The sequence below is a fragment of the Capra hircus genome, chromosome 8, assembly GCF_001704415.2.
Source record: "Capra hircus breed San Clemente chromosome 8, ASM170441v1, whole genome shotgun sequence".
Classification (NCBI taxonomy): Eukaryota; Metazoa; Chordata; class Mammalia; order Artiodactyla; family Bovidae; genus Capra; species Capra hircus.
Window position 1 is genome coordinate 75,150,031 of NC_030815.1, and position 15,697 is coordinate 75,165,727.

Genomic DNA, 15,697 nt, shown 5'->3' on the forward strand with positions numbered 1-15,697 from the left:
GAAAAATGCAAGAACCAATTAACAAAGATCTAGAAGAATTAAAGAATAAACATACAAACAAACAACACAATTACTGAAATTAAAAATACTCTAGAAGGAATCAACAGCAGAATATCTGAAGCAGAAGAATGAATCAGTGAGGTGGAAGATAAAATGGTGGAAATAACTTCTGAAGCGCAGAATAAAGTAAAAAGAATGAAAAGAATTTAGGATAGTTTCTTTTCATCACATCACATCAAAAAGCTCATACATCAAAGTCGGGTTTATTCCAAGAATGCAAAGATTCTTCAATATATGCAAATTAAACAATGTGATACACTGTATTAACAAACTGAAAGTTAAAAACCATATGCTAATCTCTATACATGCAGAAAAAGCCTTTGACAAAATCCAGCACCCCATTTATGATTAAAACTCTCAAAATAAAGGGCATAGAAGGAACCTACCTCAACAAGTAAAGGCCAGATATGATAAACCTACAGGAAACATTATTCTCAATGATGAAAAACTGAAAGCATTCCCCCTAAGATCAGGAACAAGACAAGGTTGTTCACTTTCACCACTATTATTAAACAGTTCTGGAAGCCCTAGCTACAGCAATCAGAGAAGAAAAAGAAATAAAATGAACCCAGATCAGAAAAGAAGTACAATGGACTAAAGACCTAAATGTTAAGACCAGAAACTATACAACTCTTAGAGGAAAACATAGGCAGAACACTCACTATTTGCAGATGACATGATACTGTACATAGAAAACCCTAAAGATAGTATCAGAAAATTACTAATCAGTGAATTTAGCAAAGTTGCAGGACACAAAATCAATACACAGAAATCACTTGCATTTCTATATACTAACAGTGAAAACTCAGAAAGAGAAATTAAAGAGTCAATCCCATTCACCATTGCAACAAAAATAAATAAATATCTAGAAATAAACTTACCTAAGGAGACCAAAGAACTGTACACAGAAAATCATAAGACACTACTGAAAGAAATCAAAGATGACATAAACAGATGGATAGATATTCCATGTTCCTGGGTAGAACGAATCAGTATTATGAAAATGACTATACTACCAAATGTAATCTACAGATTCAATGTGACCCCTATCTAATTACCAATGGCATTTTGCACAGAACTAGAACAAAATATTTCACAATTTATATGGAAACACAAAAGCCCCTGAATAGCCAAAGCAGTCTTGACAAAGAAGAATGAAGCTAGAGGAATCAACCCTCGTGACTTCAGGTTATACTACAAAGCTACAGTCATCAAGACAGTATGGTACTTGCAGAAAAACAGAAATATAGACCAAGGAAACAAGAAAAGCCCAGAAATAAACCCATGCACCTATGGGTACCTTATTTTTAACAAAGGATGCAAGAATATACAATGGGGCAAAGACAGCCTCTTCAATAAATGGCGCTGGGATAAATGGACAGCTACATGTACAAGAATGAAATCAGAATACCTCTTAACACCATACACAAAGATAAACTCAAAATGGATTAAAGACCTAAATGTAAGACCAGAAACTATAAAACTCTTAGAGGAAGACATACGCAGAACACTTGATGACATAAATCAGAGCAAGATCCTCTATGACCCATCTTTTAGAGTAACGGACATAAAAACAAAAGTAAACAAGTGGGACCTGATCAAACTTAAAAGCTTTTGCACAGCAAAGGAAACTATAAACAAGGTGAAAAGACAACCCTAAGAATGGGAGAAAATAATAGCAAATGAAACAACAGACAAAAGATTAATTTCTAAAATATACAAGCAGCTCATATAACTCAATGCCAGAGAAACAAACAACCCAATCAAAAAAGGGGAAAAAAGACTTAGACATTTCTCCAAAGACGACATACAGATGGCTAACAGACACATGAAAAGATGCTCAACATCGCTCATTATGAGAGAAATGCAAATCAAAACCACAATGAGATATCACCTCACACCAGTCAGAATGGCCATCATCAAAATGTCTACAAACAATAAATGCTGAAGAGGATATGGAGAAAAGGGAAAGCTCTTGCACTGTTGGTGGGAACGTAAATGGATACAGCCACTATGGAAGACTTAGAGAGACTCCTTAAAAAACTAGGAATAAAACTACCATATGACCCAGCAATCCCACTCCTAGGCATATACCCTGAGGAAACCAAAACTGAAAAAGACACATGTATCCCACTGTTCATTGCAGCACTATTTACAATAGCTAGGAAATAGAAGCAACCTAGATATCCATTGACAGATGAATTGACAAAGTAGTTGTGGTACATATACACAATGGAATATTACTCAGCCATAAAAAGGAACATATATGAGTCGGTTCTGTTGAGGTGGATGAACCTAGAATCTATACAGAGTGAAATGAGTCAGAAAAAGAAAGATAAATATCATATTCTAACACATATATACGGAATCTAGGAAAATGGTACTGAAGAATTTATTTTCAGGGCAGCAATGGAGAAACAGACAGAGAATAGACTTATGGACATGGCGAGAGGGAAGGAGAGGGTGAGATGTATGGAAAGAGTAACATGGAAACTTACATTACCATATGTAAAACAGATAGCCAATGGGAATTTGCTGTATGGCTCAGGAAACTCAAACAGGTGCTCTGTATCAATCTAGAGGGGTGGGATGGGGTAGCAGATTGGAGGGAGGTTCAAGATGGAGGGGATATTTGTATACCTATGGCTGATTCATGTTGAGGTTTGACAGAAAATAACAAAATTCTGTAAAGCAATTATCCTTCAATAAAAAAATTAATTAAAAAGAAAGAAAGAAATATGCCTGGTCAAATCCACATTAGTGTCGAAAAGTCAACCTACTCTGCCAGTGTTTGGCATGTCCTCACTAGGGGCAAACCACCGTAGAAAATGCACACTTACCAAAATGACTAAGGACTGAGGACTGGGAGGCTGGAGGCTTGAGGTCCCAAGAAGAAGTGGTTGTGGGAGAACTCGTACTATTTTGCTGTGAACTTGAGGTGGTGGTAAACTGGCCCAAACTCGGAGCTTTCAAATGGTCCAAAATCTGGGAGCTGGTGATGTTCGTCATTTTTGAAGGGGCAAGCTCTCCAAATCCTGAACCAAGGACTGATGACTTTAAAGGGAAAGAAAAACAAAAATCCTCAGCAATACAGAATTTCTACATGCCACTGTATTTTCACAAGGATTTTAAAAATTATAGCCTAGAACATTCTGAATTAGTAAGACTCATCTGAATAAATACTACACCAAAATATTACCAAGTAACAAGATCTGACTAAATAAACCTAACAATCCTTCCTGCTTCTGATACGAGAGCTTTGAGGGAAGAGGAATTTCCCTAGATTTTAAGTTTCCTACATTTTAAGAAATTTATTTTTATTCAAAAAGTGGTATCATTTAAGCTTAGAAACACATTATTTTTTTTAAGTAGAGAGAAATATCATTAATAAATGACAAAGACAAGGTTGAAAAAAAATACAATATTTTCTTAAGTGTGGAACGGTAATCATCTTTAACTTTGCAAAGTTTTTACTAGGGTTAGTCACAAGAGAGATGAGCCATCAGATCATCCTATAAGGTTAAAGGCACATCACAGTACTTAACGGTTTGTATTCCAGAATCAAACACTAAATTACAAGGATATATGTGTGTACTGAGCAGATGCCCTGAACACTGCTGTGTTTATTTCAAGATGTTCTGATGACCAAGTACACCAAATAGACTTCCAGAGCAAATGACCAGCCAACCTAAGAGTGGCAGGTCAAGTGCATTTTTACTTATCAATATCATTAAATTACTGAAAAGATTAAGTCAAAATATAAATCCACAACCACCATAAATGTTAAAAATAGAAATGATCTACATTCCATCAAGAGGCCTGATCTAGAAAGCTGAATCAATTATTTCTGGTATCAATTTCCAAAGCCATGGACTATCTATCCCAGTTCTTTTTAAAGATATCCAAATTCTCCAATGTGAGCAAAAAACTTCAGGCTGTGGGCAATTACTCCACTTCAAACACAGAATCTGCTCTATTAAAACAGCTGTGATAACATTACTTACCACTGCTCCTGACTCTGTGCTCATGCCACCCACTACACCACTCTTATGTCGCTTATAAATGCATCAAAACCTAGCTCAAGCCTACTTGCTCAAAAAAAGGCATCTTCTTCTTTTCTTCCCCAATCTCTACCCTGCATCAGCTAATTTAATTGTAGCACACTTTCTGTGTGTTTCACAACAGGATGACATCACTGCATCAATGACTAAAGCCTTGCTTCAGGTAATACCTATTAGCACAGGGCTTCAATTCCACCTCTACATTTCAATCAATGGGGACAGTTTACAAATGTGCCTACGGGTACACTTGTGCACATGCATTCACATAAACACATACAAATGCTCAACTCCCAGTGCCAAAGATCCTGACCGGTCTTGTGTAGAATCTGGCTTAATCTTATAATCACTAAATATGCCAGATAGTAATAACTGAAGTTTCCCAATGATAGTAAAAGCATAGTATCACTGAGAATCACTGCTCTCATATGCAAAACAAACAATTTGTACTCTGGTTTCTCAAGATGTTGTTCACGACAAAAAACAACATACCTGAAGGATGCTGTTAAAATAAAAACCCTAATGTCCTATCTACATTTTCAAGTAGCCTATGATTCCAGCAAGTCAGCAAGGACATCACATCAGTGTACCATTGGCAGATTGGGGAAAAGGAAGTGGATAGTTCAATCAAACTCAGGGGTATTAATGGGCCCTCTCAAAGCAGAGTCTGCCTTGGGTCTGTCCGTCTTCAAGCAGTGACACCCTCTCAAACGCTATCAACAATGACGCTAAAAATGCCAAGTTCCCAAGCTAGTTACACTTGGCATGACATGACTATGCAGAGAAGATGACAATGAGAAGTTCTCATATTCAAGCCTCCAGTTTTTAGGGAAAAGCAAAAATTCTGAATCAAGGAAGGGGGGTGGGGTGTGTGTGTGTGTGTGTGATTATCATAGATCATATTAATAAGAAATGCCATTTTTCAACTGTAGATTTCAGATTAAACACAACAAAGAATGAATCAAAGTTTTATCACTAGTGAAAGCTATGGATTTGTGTCTATAGTCCTTTCAACCTTGAGTCTTGCAACTTAGAACAGCCCACACTTGGACGGAGACCTGAGTTTACCATTCTGCAGCTACATTCTTTCACGCTCTAAGCTTTTTACTCCCATCAGTTATCTTCATTTGCTTCACTAACAGTTCCTGAGCTTTTCTCTGACAGAAGTTAGTTCTCTTTTTTGGTCTATGCTACAAACTATGAGGTATCTTAGTTCCCTGAACCCTCACCCCTGCAGTGGAAGCACAGAGCCTTAACCACTGGATCACTAGTGAAGACCCGGGAGCTGAACTGTTACAAAAGCCAAAGTCATATATGCAGCAGCAGATGGCACTGTTCCAATAAAAGCATATTCAATTTTTAAGGGCCTCTACTATACAACTGTTTGGAATAACAAAACGAAAATGCTAAAAATTTAAGAACCTAGGCAGATCTAGAAATAACTGCTTTTGCAGATTAGCAAATCAATACTGACAAACATTAGTATCTAAGTAAACTGTAAAACAAATGAAAATTTAACATCTTAAGTATAGAGACAGACTCTGAAACAAACCCAAGGAAAAAAATCATCCTTGTTACTAGAAGGATCCCTAAGTTGATTATGACTGAACTAATTCATCATTCAACTAATCATAAAGAAGTACTTTTTATCTTCATCCAGAAAACTCAGTGGTTGAATTCTACACAGAACTGTCAGATATGTGCTTGGAAATTATGACATCATTGTTTTCTGGACTGAGATCTAGTGTAGAGATTTTTATATGCAAAAAAATAGTGATAAGGCAAGTGCCATTCAAGAATACATTTATTCATGGGACCATTCCTTAAAATCCCATACTAAGAGAAAAGTGAGTTACCAAACTCTGAGGCGGATAGGAGTTGACAGCATCAGAGCTGCCAGTCCCTGGTGCCATCTGATTGTTGTGCTGAGAGTTCGTGAAGACAAGGGCTTGGCCAAAGCTCTGTTGTTGAGAAATTTCAAAGGAGTTGACTTCTGGGGCTTGACTGGGAGGAACAGGCTTCTGGAGCAAGGCTACCAGATCAACACTAAGCAGACAAAAAGCAAATGAAAGAATGAGTCAGAGGCAAATCTTACCAAAAAATAAACTTGAGAAATGAATCACTATAAATAAGTTCATGCTAAAAATAATCCCAGGGAGGAAAATCTTTGGAAACTGGAGTTTAAGAGCAGCAAAAGGAAATTCTCAATCATCCCCCCACATGCCTACCCTACCAAGAAGGCACACCAAGCCACCGAGACCCAAATAGGGCTTTGCAGAGAAGAGAAAAGAAAGGTGCACTGAGATGTTTCCACAGAAATGGCACAATGACAACTGATTAGAAAACCTGGAGCAACAGAGTACACCTCAACAGTTTTCTTGGCTTGTTTCCTTTAGAATATTTGGCCCTCTTCATTACTTAAAACCAATCTCTCTTAAACTTTCCCAAAGGAAAGTAAACCCATATTTTTGAGAAATGAGGACCAAAGCTGTGCTAGACCATTCAAGCAGTTTTGATATTTACCATAAATATTCCTGTAAGTTTTGTGTTCTATCCCATGATATATTTAGGTTAATATAAATCTCATAATTTCACTCTTAAATATTTAGGGGGGAAATGCACAACATATTAACAAATACTCTGTTAATTAGACTTCCTATAACGTCCCTAGGAAGACTGAGATTCCAAGTTCGGAATCATGGCCTTAAAACCTGAGAGCATGAGGAAGAAATGATCTTTCAGATAATATATTTCTTGACATGAGAATGAACTACTAATTTCTCCACAGAATGACCTAACATGGTAATCTGCTCCATTAAATCCTTTTAAAGGGCAGTTCCCCAGCAGTTCTCCTAAGGGAAACTCACCATGCCAATGAGGCAGATTCTGGAAGGTCAAATAATTGAAAACTCACTCGTGATATACAGCCAAGTTCCTAGGCTTGAGTTCTTCTCCTTACACACTACCCACTCTCATGTCCCCGTAACTGAGAAACAGTTATGGGATCCAGTATTATGGACCCTAAGGAATGTTCTAGCTTATGATAACCTAATTCCAGGGATACAAATTCATGGTAGTTATATTACATATGACCCATCTCAAAAGTTCCATAACTACAAAAACCAGAAGTTCTATTCCAAACAACTGATGAAATATATATATGAAGAACACTGCAGCACTACTGTCGAAAAAATAAGCCTTAAAAGGTCCACTTATTTTTTTCATTTTTCTTTTTACTTTATTTTACTTTGTAATACTGTATTGGTTTTGCCATACACAGACATGAATCCACCACGGGTGTACATGCGTTCCCAAACATGAACCCCCTCCCACCTCCCTCCCCATAACATCTCTCTGGGTCATCACCGTGCACCAGCCCCAAGCATGCTGTATCTTGCATCGGACATAGACTGGCGATTCGATTCTTACATGATAGTATACATGTTTCAATGCCATTCTCCCAAATCATCCCACCCTCTCCCTCTCCCTGAGTCCAAAAGTCCACTATACACATCTGTGTCTTTTTTGCTGTCTTGCATACAGGGTCGTCATTGCCATCTTCCTAAATTCCATATATATGTGTTAGTATACTGTATTGGTGTTTTTCTTTCTGGCTTACTTCACTCTGTATAATCGGCTCCAGTTTCATCCATCTCATCAGAACTGATTCAAATGTATTCTTTTTAACGGCTGAGTAATACTCCATTGTGTATATGTACCACAGCTTTCTTATCCATTCATCTGCTGATGGACATCTAGGTTGTTTCCATGTCCTGGCTATTATAAACAGTGCTGTGATGAACATTGGGGTACATGTGTCTCTTTCAATTCTCATTTCTTCGGTGTATATGCCCAGCACTGGGATTGCTGGGTCATAAGGCAGTTCTATTTGCAATTTTTTAAGGAATCTCCACACTGTTCTCCATAGTGGCTGTACTAGTTTGCATTCCCACCAACAGTGTAGGAGGGTTCCCTTTTCTCCACACCCTCTCCAGCATTTATTGCTTGCAGATTTTTGGATCGCAGACATTCTGACTGGTGTGAAGTGGTACCTCATTGCGGTTTTGATTTGCATTTCTCTAATAATGAGTGATGTTGAGCATCTTTTCATGTGTTTGTTAGCCATCCATATGTCTTCTTTGGAGAAATGTCTATTTAGTTCTTTGGCCCATTTTTTGATTGGGTCGTTTATTTTTCTGGAATTGAGCTGCATAAGTTGCTTGTATATTTTTGAGATTAGTTGTTTGTCAGTTGCTTCATTTGCTATTATTTTCTCCCATTCAGAAGGCTGTCTTTTCACCTTGCTTATATTTTCCTTTGTTGTGCAGAAGCTTTTAATTTTAATTAGATCCCATTTGTTAATTTTTGCTTTTATTTCCAGAATTCTGGGAGGTGGATCATAGAGGATCCTGCTGTGATTTATGTCTGGAGAGTGTTTTGCCTATGTTCTCCTCTAGGAGTTTTATAGTTTCTGGTCTTACATTTAGATCTTTAATCCATTTTAAGTTTATTTTTGTGTGCGGTGTTAGAAAGTGATCTAGTTTCATTCTTTTACAAGTGGGTGACCAGTTTTCCCAGCACCACTTGTTAAAGAGATTGTCTTTACTCCATTGTATATTCTTGCCTCCTTTGTCAAAGATAAGGTGTCCATATGTGTGTGGATTTATCTCTGGGCTTTCTATTTTATTCCATTGATCTATATGTCTGTCTTTGTGCCAGTACCCTACTGTCTTGATGACTGTGGCTTTGTAGTAGAGCCTGAAGTCAGGCAAGTTGATTCCTCCAGTTCCATTCTTCTTTCTCAAGATTGCTTTGGCTATTCGAGGCTTTTTGTATTTCCATGCAAATCTTGAAATTATTTGTTCTAGTTCTGTGAAAAATATCGCTGGTAGCTTGATAGGGATTGCACTGAATTTGTAGGTTGCTTTGAGTAGTATACTCATTTTCACTATACTGATTCTTCCGATCCATGAACATAGTATATTTCTCCATCTATTAGTTTCTCTGATTTCTTTCATCAGTGTTTTATAGTTTTCTATATATAGGTCTTTAGTTTCTTTAGGTAGACATATTCCTAAGTATTTTATTCTTTTCGTTGCAATGGTGAATGGAATTGTTTCCTTAATTTCTTTTTCTATTTCTCATTATTAGTGTATAGGAATGCAAGGGATTTATGTGTTGATTTTATATCCTGCAACTTTACTATATTCATTGATTAGCTCTAGTAATTTTCTGGTGGAGTCTAAAAGGTCCACTTATTTTTTAAATGAAAATGATGCTATGCAATTCATCAAATACTAAATACAATGAAGAAGATACATCCATTTAAGGAAAAATTCTGAGCAAGTCACAAAATAATATATTGTAAGACATAACCTTTGATTTTTATTTCCCTGTAATGAAGTCTTATCACCACCTCATTTAGCAAGAGATTGAGCATGTTAGGTTCAAAATTGCCTTCAATGCTCAGGTATCATATATATCAACGCTCTCATCCTTCTAGATCACTACTTTTTGAAACCATAATCAAAGGTTTTTAGAGTTATTGTAAATCCAAGAATGTAAATAAATACTCTTCAATAATTCAATTCTGCACACATTCTAACAATGTTTCTATCATCCCAAAAGCTCCTTCTTGTCTGTAATCTATGAAAGTAGTAGATTAAAACTATTAGAACCCATATAAAATGACAACTTTGTACTATCCTAAGATCTAAATAAACGGCATTATATGAAGAAACCAAAAGAGATTTCTATTACGTTTATCTGTCAAAAAAATGTTTACGAAAGTAAAAACAAATTGTTAGATTTAACGTTATCGCTGCCGTGTGTGACCACGTACTCAGTCACGTTGACTCTCTGCAACCCCCCTCGACTGTAGCCCACTAGGCTCCCCTGTCCATGGAATTTTCCAGGCAAGAATACTGGAGTGAGTTGCCACCTCCTAATTCAGGGGATCTTCCCAACCCAGGGGTCAAACTCACATCTCCTGCAGTGGCAGGCAATTCTTTATCGTCTGAGCCACCTGGGAAGCCCATAACTGCTATTTTAATTTATCAGCAGACACAACAAATTAGGAAATGATGGAGGCTCTGTCAGCTTACCAGATAAGGGATAAAACAGAAGTCTTAGATAGAAAAGAGAAAAACAGAAAGAGGTTCAAGAAAAGGGTAAAAAATAGAGAGATCTAAAGAAGAAAACCACTCTCCTACCGCAAGAAATTTTAATTCTGCTCTGAATTTAAAAAGGTGGGGAAAAGCATTTACCTTTGCCCAGGTGTGACATGATTCTCTGCTGGAACAGATGAGGAAGTGAAGACCTTTGTTTCAGAAAGCTGTAACAAGAGGATTAAAAACATTTTAATCTTATTTTATATAATATAAAACCAAACAATGTAACAAATTCCTGATAATTTTTAGTCATCAGTACTCTTCTTCTAGTTCACCCAAAAGGCAGTCTAAAGGAAAAGAAATAAACAAGTGATCATGGCCATGTAATTTTCTTAAGGTGAAGATAATTTTAGATGGATAATTCCACAATAAGGATTCCACGTCAGGGCAACAAGAAAGTGAAGTCAAGTCAGATAATAGTTTAAGTCCCAGTCTCACTATTCTACTTCACATTATACTAAATGAGAACTCCTATAAAAACTACCACTAATGTTACTATAAACACCAAAAAGGAGTAGGAAAAGTTTGAAAAGGTAAATTACTGACATTCTCTTTTCCTAAAGACAGGTGGCTTTAGTATTTTCTTCATTAGTAATAGATTTACTAGTCATGGATTTCCTTACTGCTTTTATCAAAATATTATTGAGGTGTAACACAAATAATAAACTGGATATTCAAACTGAATAACTGAATAAGGTGTGTCATATATATACTCCATCACAAAATCAAGACAATATCTATTACCCCAAAAGTTCGCTCCTATCCCTGTGTAATCAATTCCTTGAGTACTCACTTTTGTCCCTAGACAACCATAGGCGTGTCTTCTGTCATTATAGCTTAAGCTGTATTTTCCAGAATTTTAAGTGGAATTTTTAAACATATAATCTTTTTTGTGATTTTTTTTCACTGAACATAATCATTTTGAGTTTCATGCATATTGTTTTAAGGCACACAGGATACAATTTCTTGAAACCTCAACTGACACTGCTGAAAGGCAGACTTATATTTTTAAAATGGGGCACAGTCTTGTAAACGTTAATACTGTTGATCTAATGACAATGTTGAAAACTAATGAAAATGCTATTCTTAACAATGCTAAGTGCCTCAGACTTAAAATCAGACTTCCTCAGACATTAATATTAAGGCAGGAGCAGAGGAGGCAGTTAGGTGTTCACTTTCCATAAAAACAAAAAGTGCTAAACTCATTACACTGTTTCAACAAGAAAGGCTTATACTATGCACTGCACTCTATTTCAAGATAGTATCTTAAGAATTCCACGGAATCTATTTTTGCTAAAGAATCTTATGAGTTAAATTAAGAGAAAGAAGCAATTAAGGAGTAATTCTATTAAAAGTAGTAACAGAAGATCTAAAGCCTTAAAATATAAAGTTCAAGGTAAATAAGAACTATTATACATTTATCACTGAAATCCTATCTTATCCGCTAGAGAACAGAAAACTTGCACTGTTTTCTCCTCCTAAGCTCTAGAAGGAACTCAGGATCTGCATTTTAGATAACTCACCATTCAATCACTATTACTTTGTAAATGTCAGAAACTTTTAAGTAATTTTGGTATTTCCTGGAAAAGAAGATGTCCACTATTGTATAGCACATGGAACTCTCATCAATGATACGTCCTAGCCTGGATGGGAAGGGGGTTTCGGAGAGAATGGATATATGTATATGTATGGCCAAGTCTCTTCACTGTTCACCTGAAACCACAATACTGTTAATTGGCTATATACCCCAATAGAAAATAAAAAGTTTAAAGTTTTCGGGAAAATTTTTTTAAAAGATTTCTAAATTCCCTACTGTAATTCTTTCCAGTAATTCTATTGTGATACAACACAGCCTACACAGCAGAGTATTACTACCTATATGTGTGTGCATTTGAACTGCTTATTAGGCGACTTACATCTTAAGACCTCACCTGAAGCACAGAAAAACCCCATCAGTTAGGCAGGATGGTTATTATGATAATCATTTTAGGGATGAAAAATAGGAGGCTAAGAAAGGTAAGTAAAGATGCCTCATCTAAGGTCAACAGGTCAACCCAGCTAGAATATGAATATAAGTCATCCACCCTCTGATAGCTGGCTGGCTTTCTATCCTGCCTGCTGCCCCAGACAAAGCTTTTAGCTCTAGAAGCCTTTTGTTCCTCCCAACAAACTCTTAGCAAAAATTCTAGTAACATAATACATGTAAAACTAGGACAGATCTGTTTGAAATAAGGTACTGGTGCCCACAGGTTACTCACTCTGACTTCCTCTTATCACTGGTACCATCCTTCCACTGACTCTATTACCCACCCATCTTGTCCACTCTCCTCAGATTACAGGTTACAGAAAATCTGGTGACATCATACCCCAAGGTCTTATGGTTAGTATGTGAGATAAGTAAATAAAAAAACCTAAGTCTCTGAAGTTCCAAAGCAGTATATCCTTCTCCTTTCTTACACCCTATCCAGCTTACTCCCTAATAAGTCAGATAAAATAGTGATAAAAGAAAGCTCAAGTGCAGTTTTGTATCTTTTTTCAAAAAATTTAAGTACAAATGCAGGGAGGGAGGATAATCTCAAAAAGAAAAATAAAATCCCAAACTCTGGGTCATTTTATGCAATTTTGAAGGTCAGTACTTGTAAACCTTTTATTCTCTCCCACCCAGAGTCAGCTGTAACTCTCTAACATGTACATACTTCTGTTCTGGACCTTAAGAGTGAAACAGAAAAATAGTTAAGAGTATCTTATGGAGAAGGCAATGGCACCCCACTCCAGTACTCTTGCCTGGAAAATCCCATGGACGGAGGAGCCTGGTAGGCTGCAGTCCATGGGGTCGCTGAGAGTTGGACACAACTCAGTGACTTCACTTTCACTTTTCACTTTCATGCACTGAAGAAGGAAATGGCAACCCACTCCAGTGTTCTTGCCTGCAGAATCCCAGGGATGGGGGAGCCTGGTGGGCTGCCGTCTATGGGGCTGCACAGAGTCGGACATGACTGAAGCGACTTAGCAGCAGCAGCAGCATGCTGAACACAGAACTTAAAGATGAATACTACTAATACCAAGAAGCTAGTACAGTATACTCAAAAATGTCTGTGGAATAAATGAATACACAAAGAGCCAGTCTAGTTGAAAGGGGAATTGCTTGGCTCTAGAACCAGAATGATTTATTGAGGTTAACTTCAACTGTAAACCTAAAACATAGACTCTCTCCTTCAATAAAAAGGTTATAAAGAGTAAATAATCATTCACAGGCCAGGGTAATAGCATCAGCTGGTTATTGGGCCAAATAAAACAAAGATAGTGAAAAAATGATGCCGCTCCTATTTAACGTCTGGTCATCTTTAAATAGATGCTTTAAAACCAAGTTTCTCAAAAATCTGGAAACACCAACATCTTTCTGAGAATCATCTGCTTAAAAAAAAAATTTAACCATAGAAGTCTGAAAGGGAGCTTAGAATAGTCATAAGATATCTCAAGCTTTCCTCAAAAGTACATGTGTTCCCGCCAGAATCCAAAAGAAAGATAGTCACATCCGATGCTAAACACTTACATCTTCCGTCCAGTCTTCCGCTGTCCACTCTTCCACAGAATTCTTCCAGGCCCCTGTTGACAATCACAGTTTATACCACAAAGTCAAATAAGGTCTGATTCCAAATGATTCTCCATTGTGTACAGCACAAGATATATCACGTATCTCATTAGCAATATAGTTTACAATCCAAGAAATATGATGTTCTTAACCTATCTCAAGAAAATCAGTCATGTTTTCAAATGCAGCTTGGCTAAGTACTAAACACACACACACAAACCATGTCTCCAATTGCTTTTGGATAATATCCACTGCCTTAAGAAAGTAAGGCACAGCAAAATAAATATATTTAACAAGGAGATCCTTATGATACATTATTTAAAAAAGAATACAATTCAATATAAGGCAGCTCTGCTTTGGGCCCTCATTTCAGGCAGATTATCAGATTTAGAGAAGTGTTTATTAGCTCCACTGTATCATTTCCTAACAGTTCTCCAGCAAAGCTGAGCATTAGTCCTGTTCATATAAAGTCTGTTGCTATACCCGATAAGTAGGTGCAGAAAATGTGTTCACACAGTTCTTACAGAATAATCTTCTATATAGAAAACAATTAAGTACTTTGAAGAAAAGTATATGAATTCAGATATGCGGATATTAGTGCTTAGTGATCCTGTGTCCATTCCCATTATTTTAAAACATATGTACAAACACATATCCAGATAAAAGTTTTAAAAGGAAACACACCAAGATATTGACTATAACCACCATCACGAAGCAGGAGTGTGAATGTTTTCAGTTCCTTCAATAGGAAGAAATAATTGAGCATCTGACCTGCAGTGAGGTTTGTGTGTGGGAAGAGGAAGGGCACACCCCTGGAAAAAAAGGGCAGATGAACAGATCTAACTACCTTGGAATCATGTCAGTAATCTATTAACTAAACTGATGCTGTAAACCTAAGAAAAGAGGCCTTCTCTGTGGAAGGCTTTCAACAGCATGTCCCTAATTCAAGACTGATTATGGCAAACAAAAGTAGAATCTATGGATTTATGGAACATGACTTCTTATAAAATACCCCCAAAATGCTATATTTGTGGCTATAAAAAGGGAGATGTTTCAAACATGAACACATTCCCTGGTGTGAGAGAAACCCACACACGTCACACCAATACTGTAGATCATGGGGCACGTGTGTTACAGGAAAGCACTCCCTACTCTTCTGTCCCTCTCGATTGTATGCACCCTTATAATAACAGTAAAACTTGATAGAGGAATGTTTTAATATTTGAAACGATAATCTGATCCACTGCTTTGGCTAATTTATTCTATCTTTAAATGGTTTCCATAATTTCTTCAGAAATGTCACAAAGCAAGTATCAATTTCTGTCCCTAAAACATCTCTTTGAATTAAAATATTTTCATAAACAAAAGCAGAAAGATGTAATAGCTTAAGTTAAAAAACACAAGGTACAATTAGTCCTAAGTGGAAATCAGTACCAGAACTTACATCTCTAGAGCATGCTTTACATGAAGTTAAAGGGATCCAAGGCAAGCTATCCACCTACACTTCACTATCATCATGGTTTCTTAAGTACTAACTAGTGCCTTTCTTAAGTACTAACACATGTATCTCCAACCTTCTAATGTACTTCCTGCCAGACTTTTGTCTCAGTACATGTATATTTTAAAAGTTCACTGGGATGACCTAGAGGGATGGTATGGGGAGGGAGATGGGAGGGGGATTCAGAATGGGGAACACATGTTCACCTGTGGCAGACTCATATCAATGTATGGCAAAACCAATACAATATTATAAAGTAATTAGCCTCCAATTAAAATAAATAAATTTATATTTTTTTAAAAAAGTTCACAAAGTGGGC

General features: G+C 36.8%; 1 protein-coding gene across 2 annotated transcripts in view; it reads right to left on the reverse strand.

Moving 5' to 3' along the window:
* Positions 1-15,697, reverse strand: part of UBAP2 (ubiquitin associated protein 2) — a 114,114-nt gene that overhangs the window by 25,259 nt on the left and 73,158 nt on the right. For both annotated transcript variants that reach the window (XM_013966140.2, XM_018052370.1), the window contains 4 exons: positions 13,842-13,894; positions 10,385-10,452; positions 5,975-6,164; positions 2,901-3,114 (listed from right to left, as the gene is read on the reverse strand). In XM_013966140.2, coding sequence (XP_013821594.2) covers positions 2,901-3,114; positions 5,975-6,164; positions 10,385-10,452; positions 13,842-13,894 — 525 coding nt within the window. The remainder of the gene's footprint in view (positions 1-2,900; positions 3,115-5,974; positions 6,165-10,384; positions 10,453-13,841; positions 13,895-15,697) is intronic.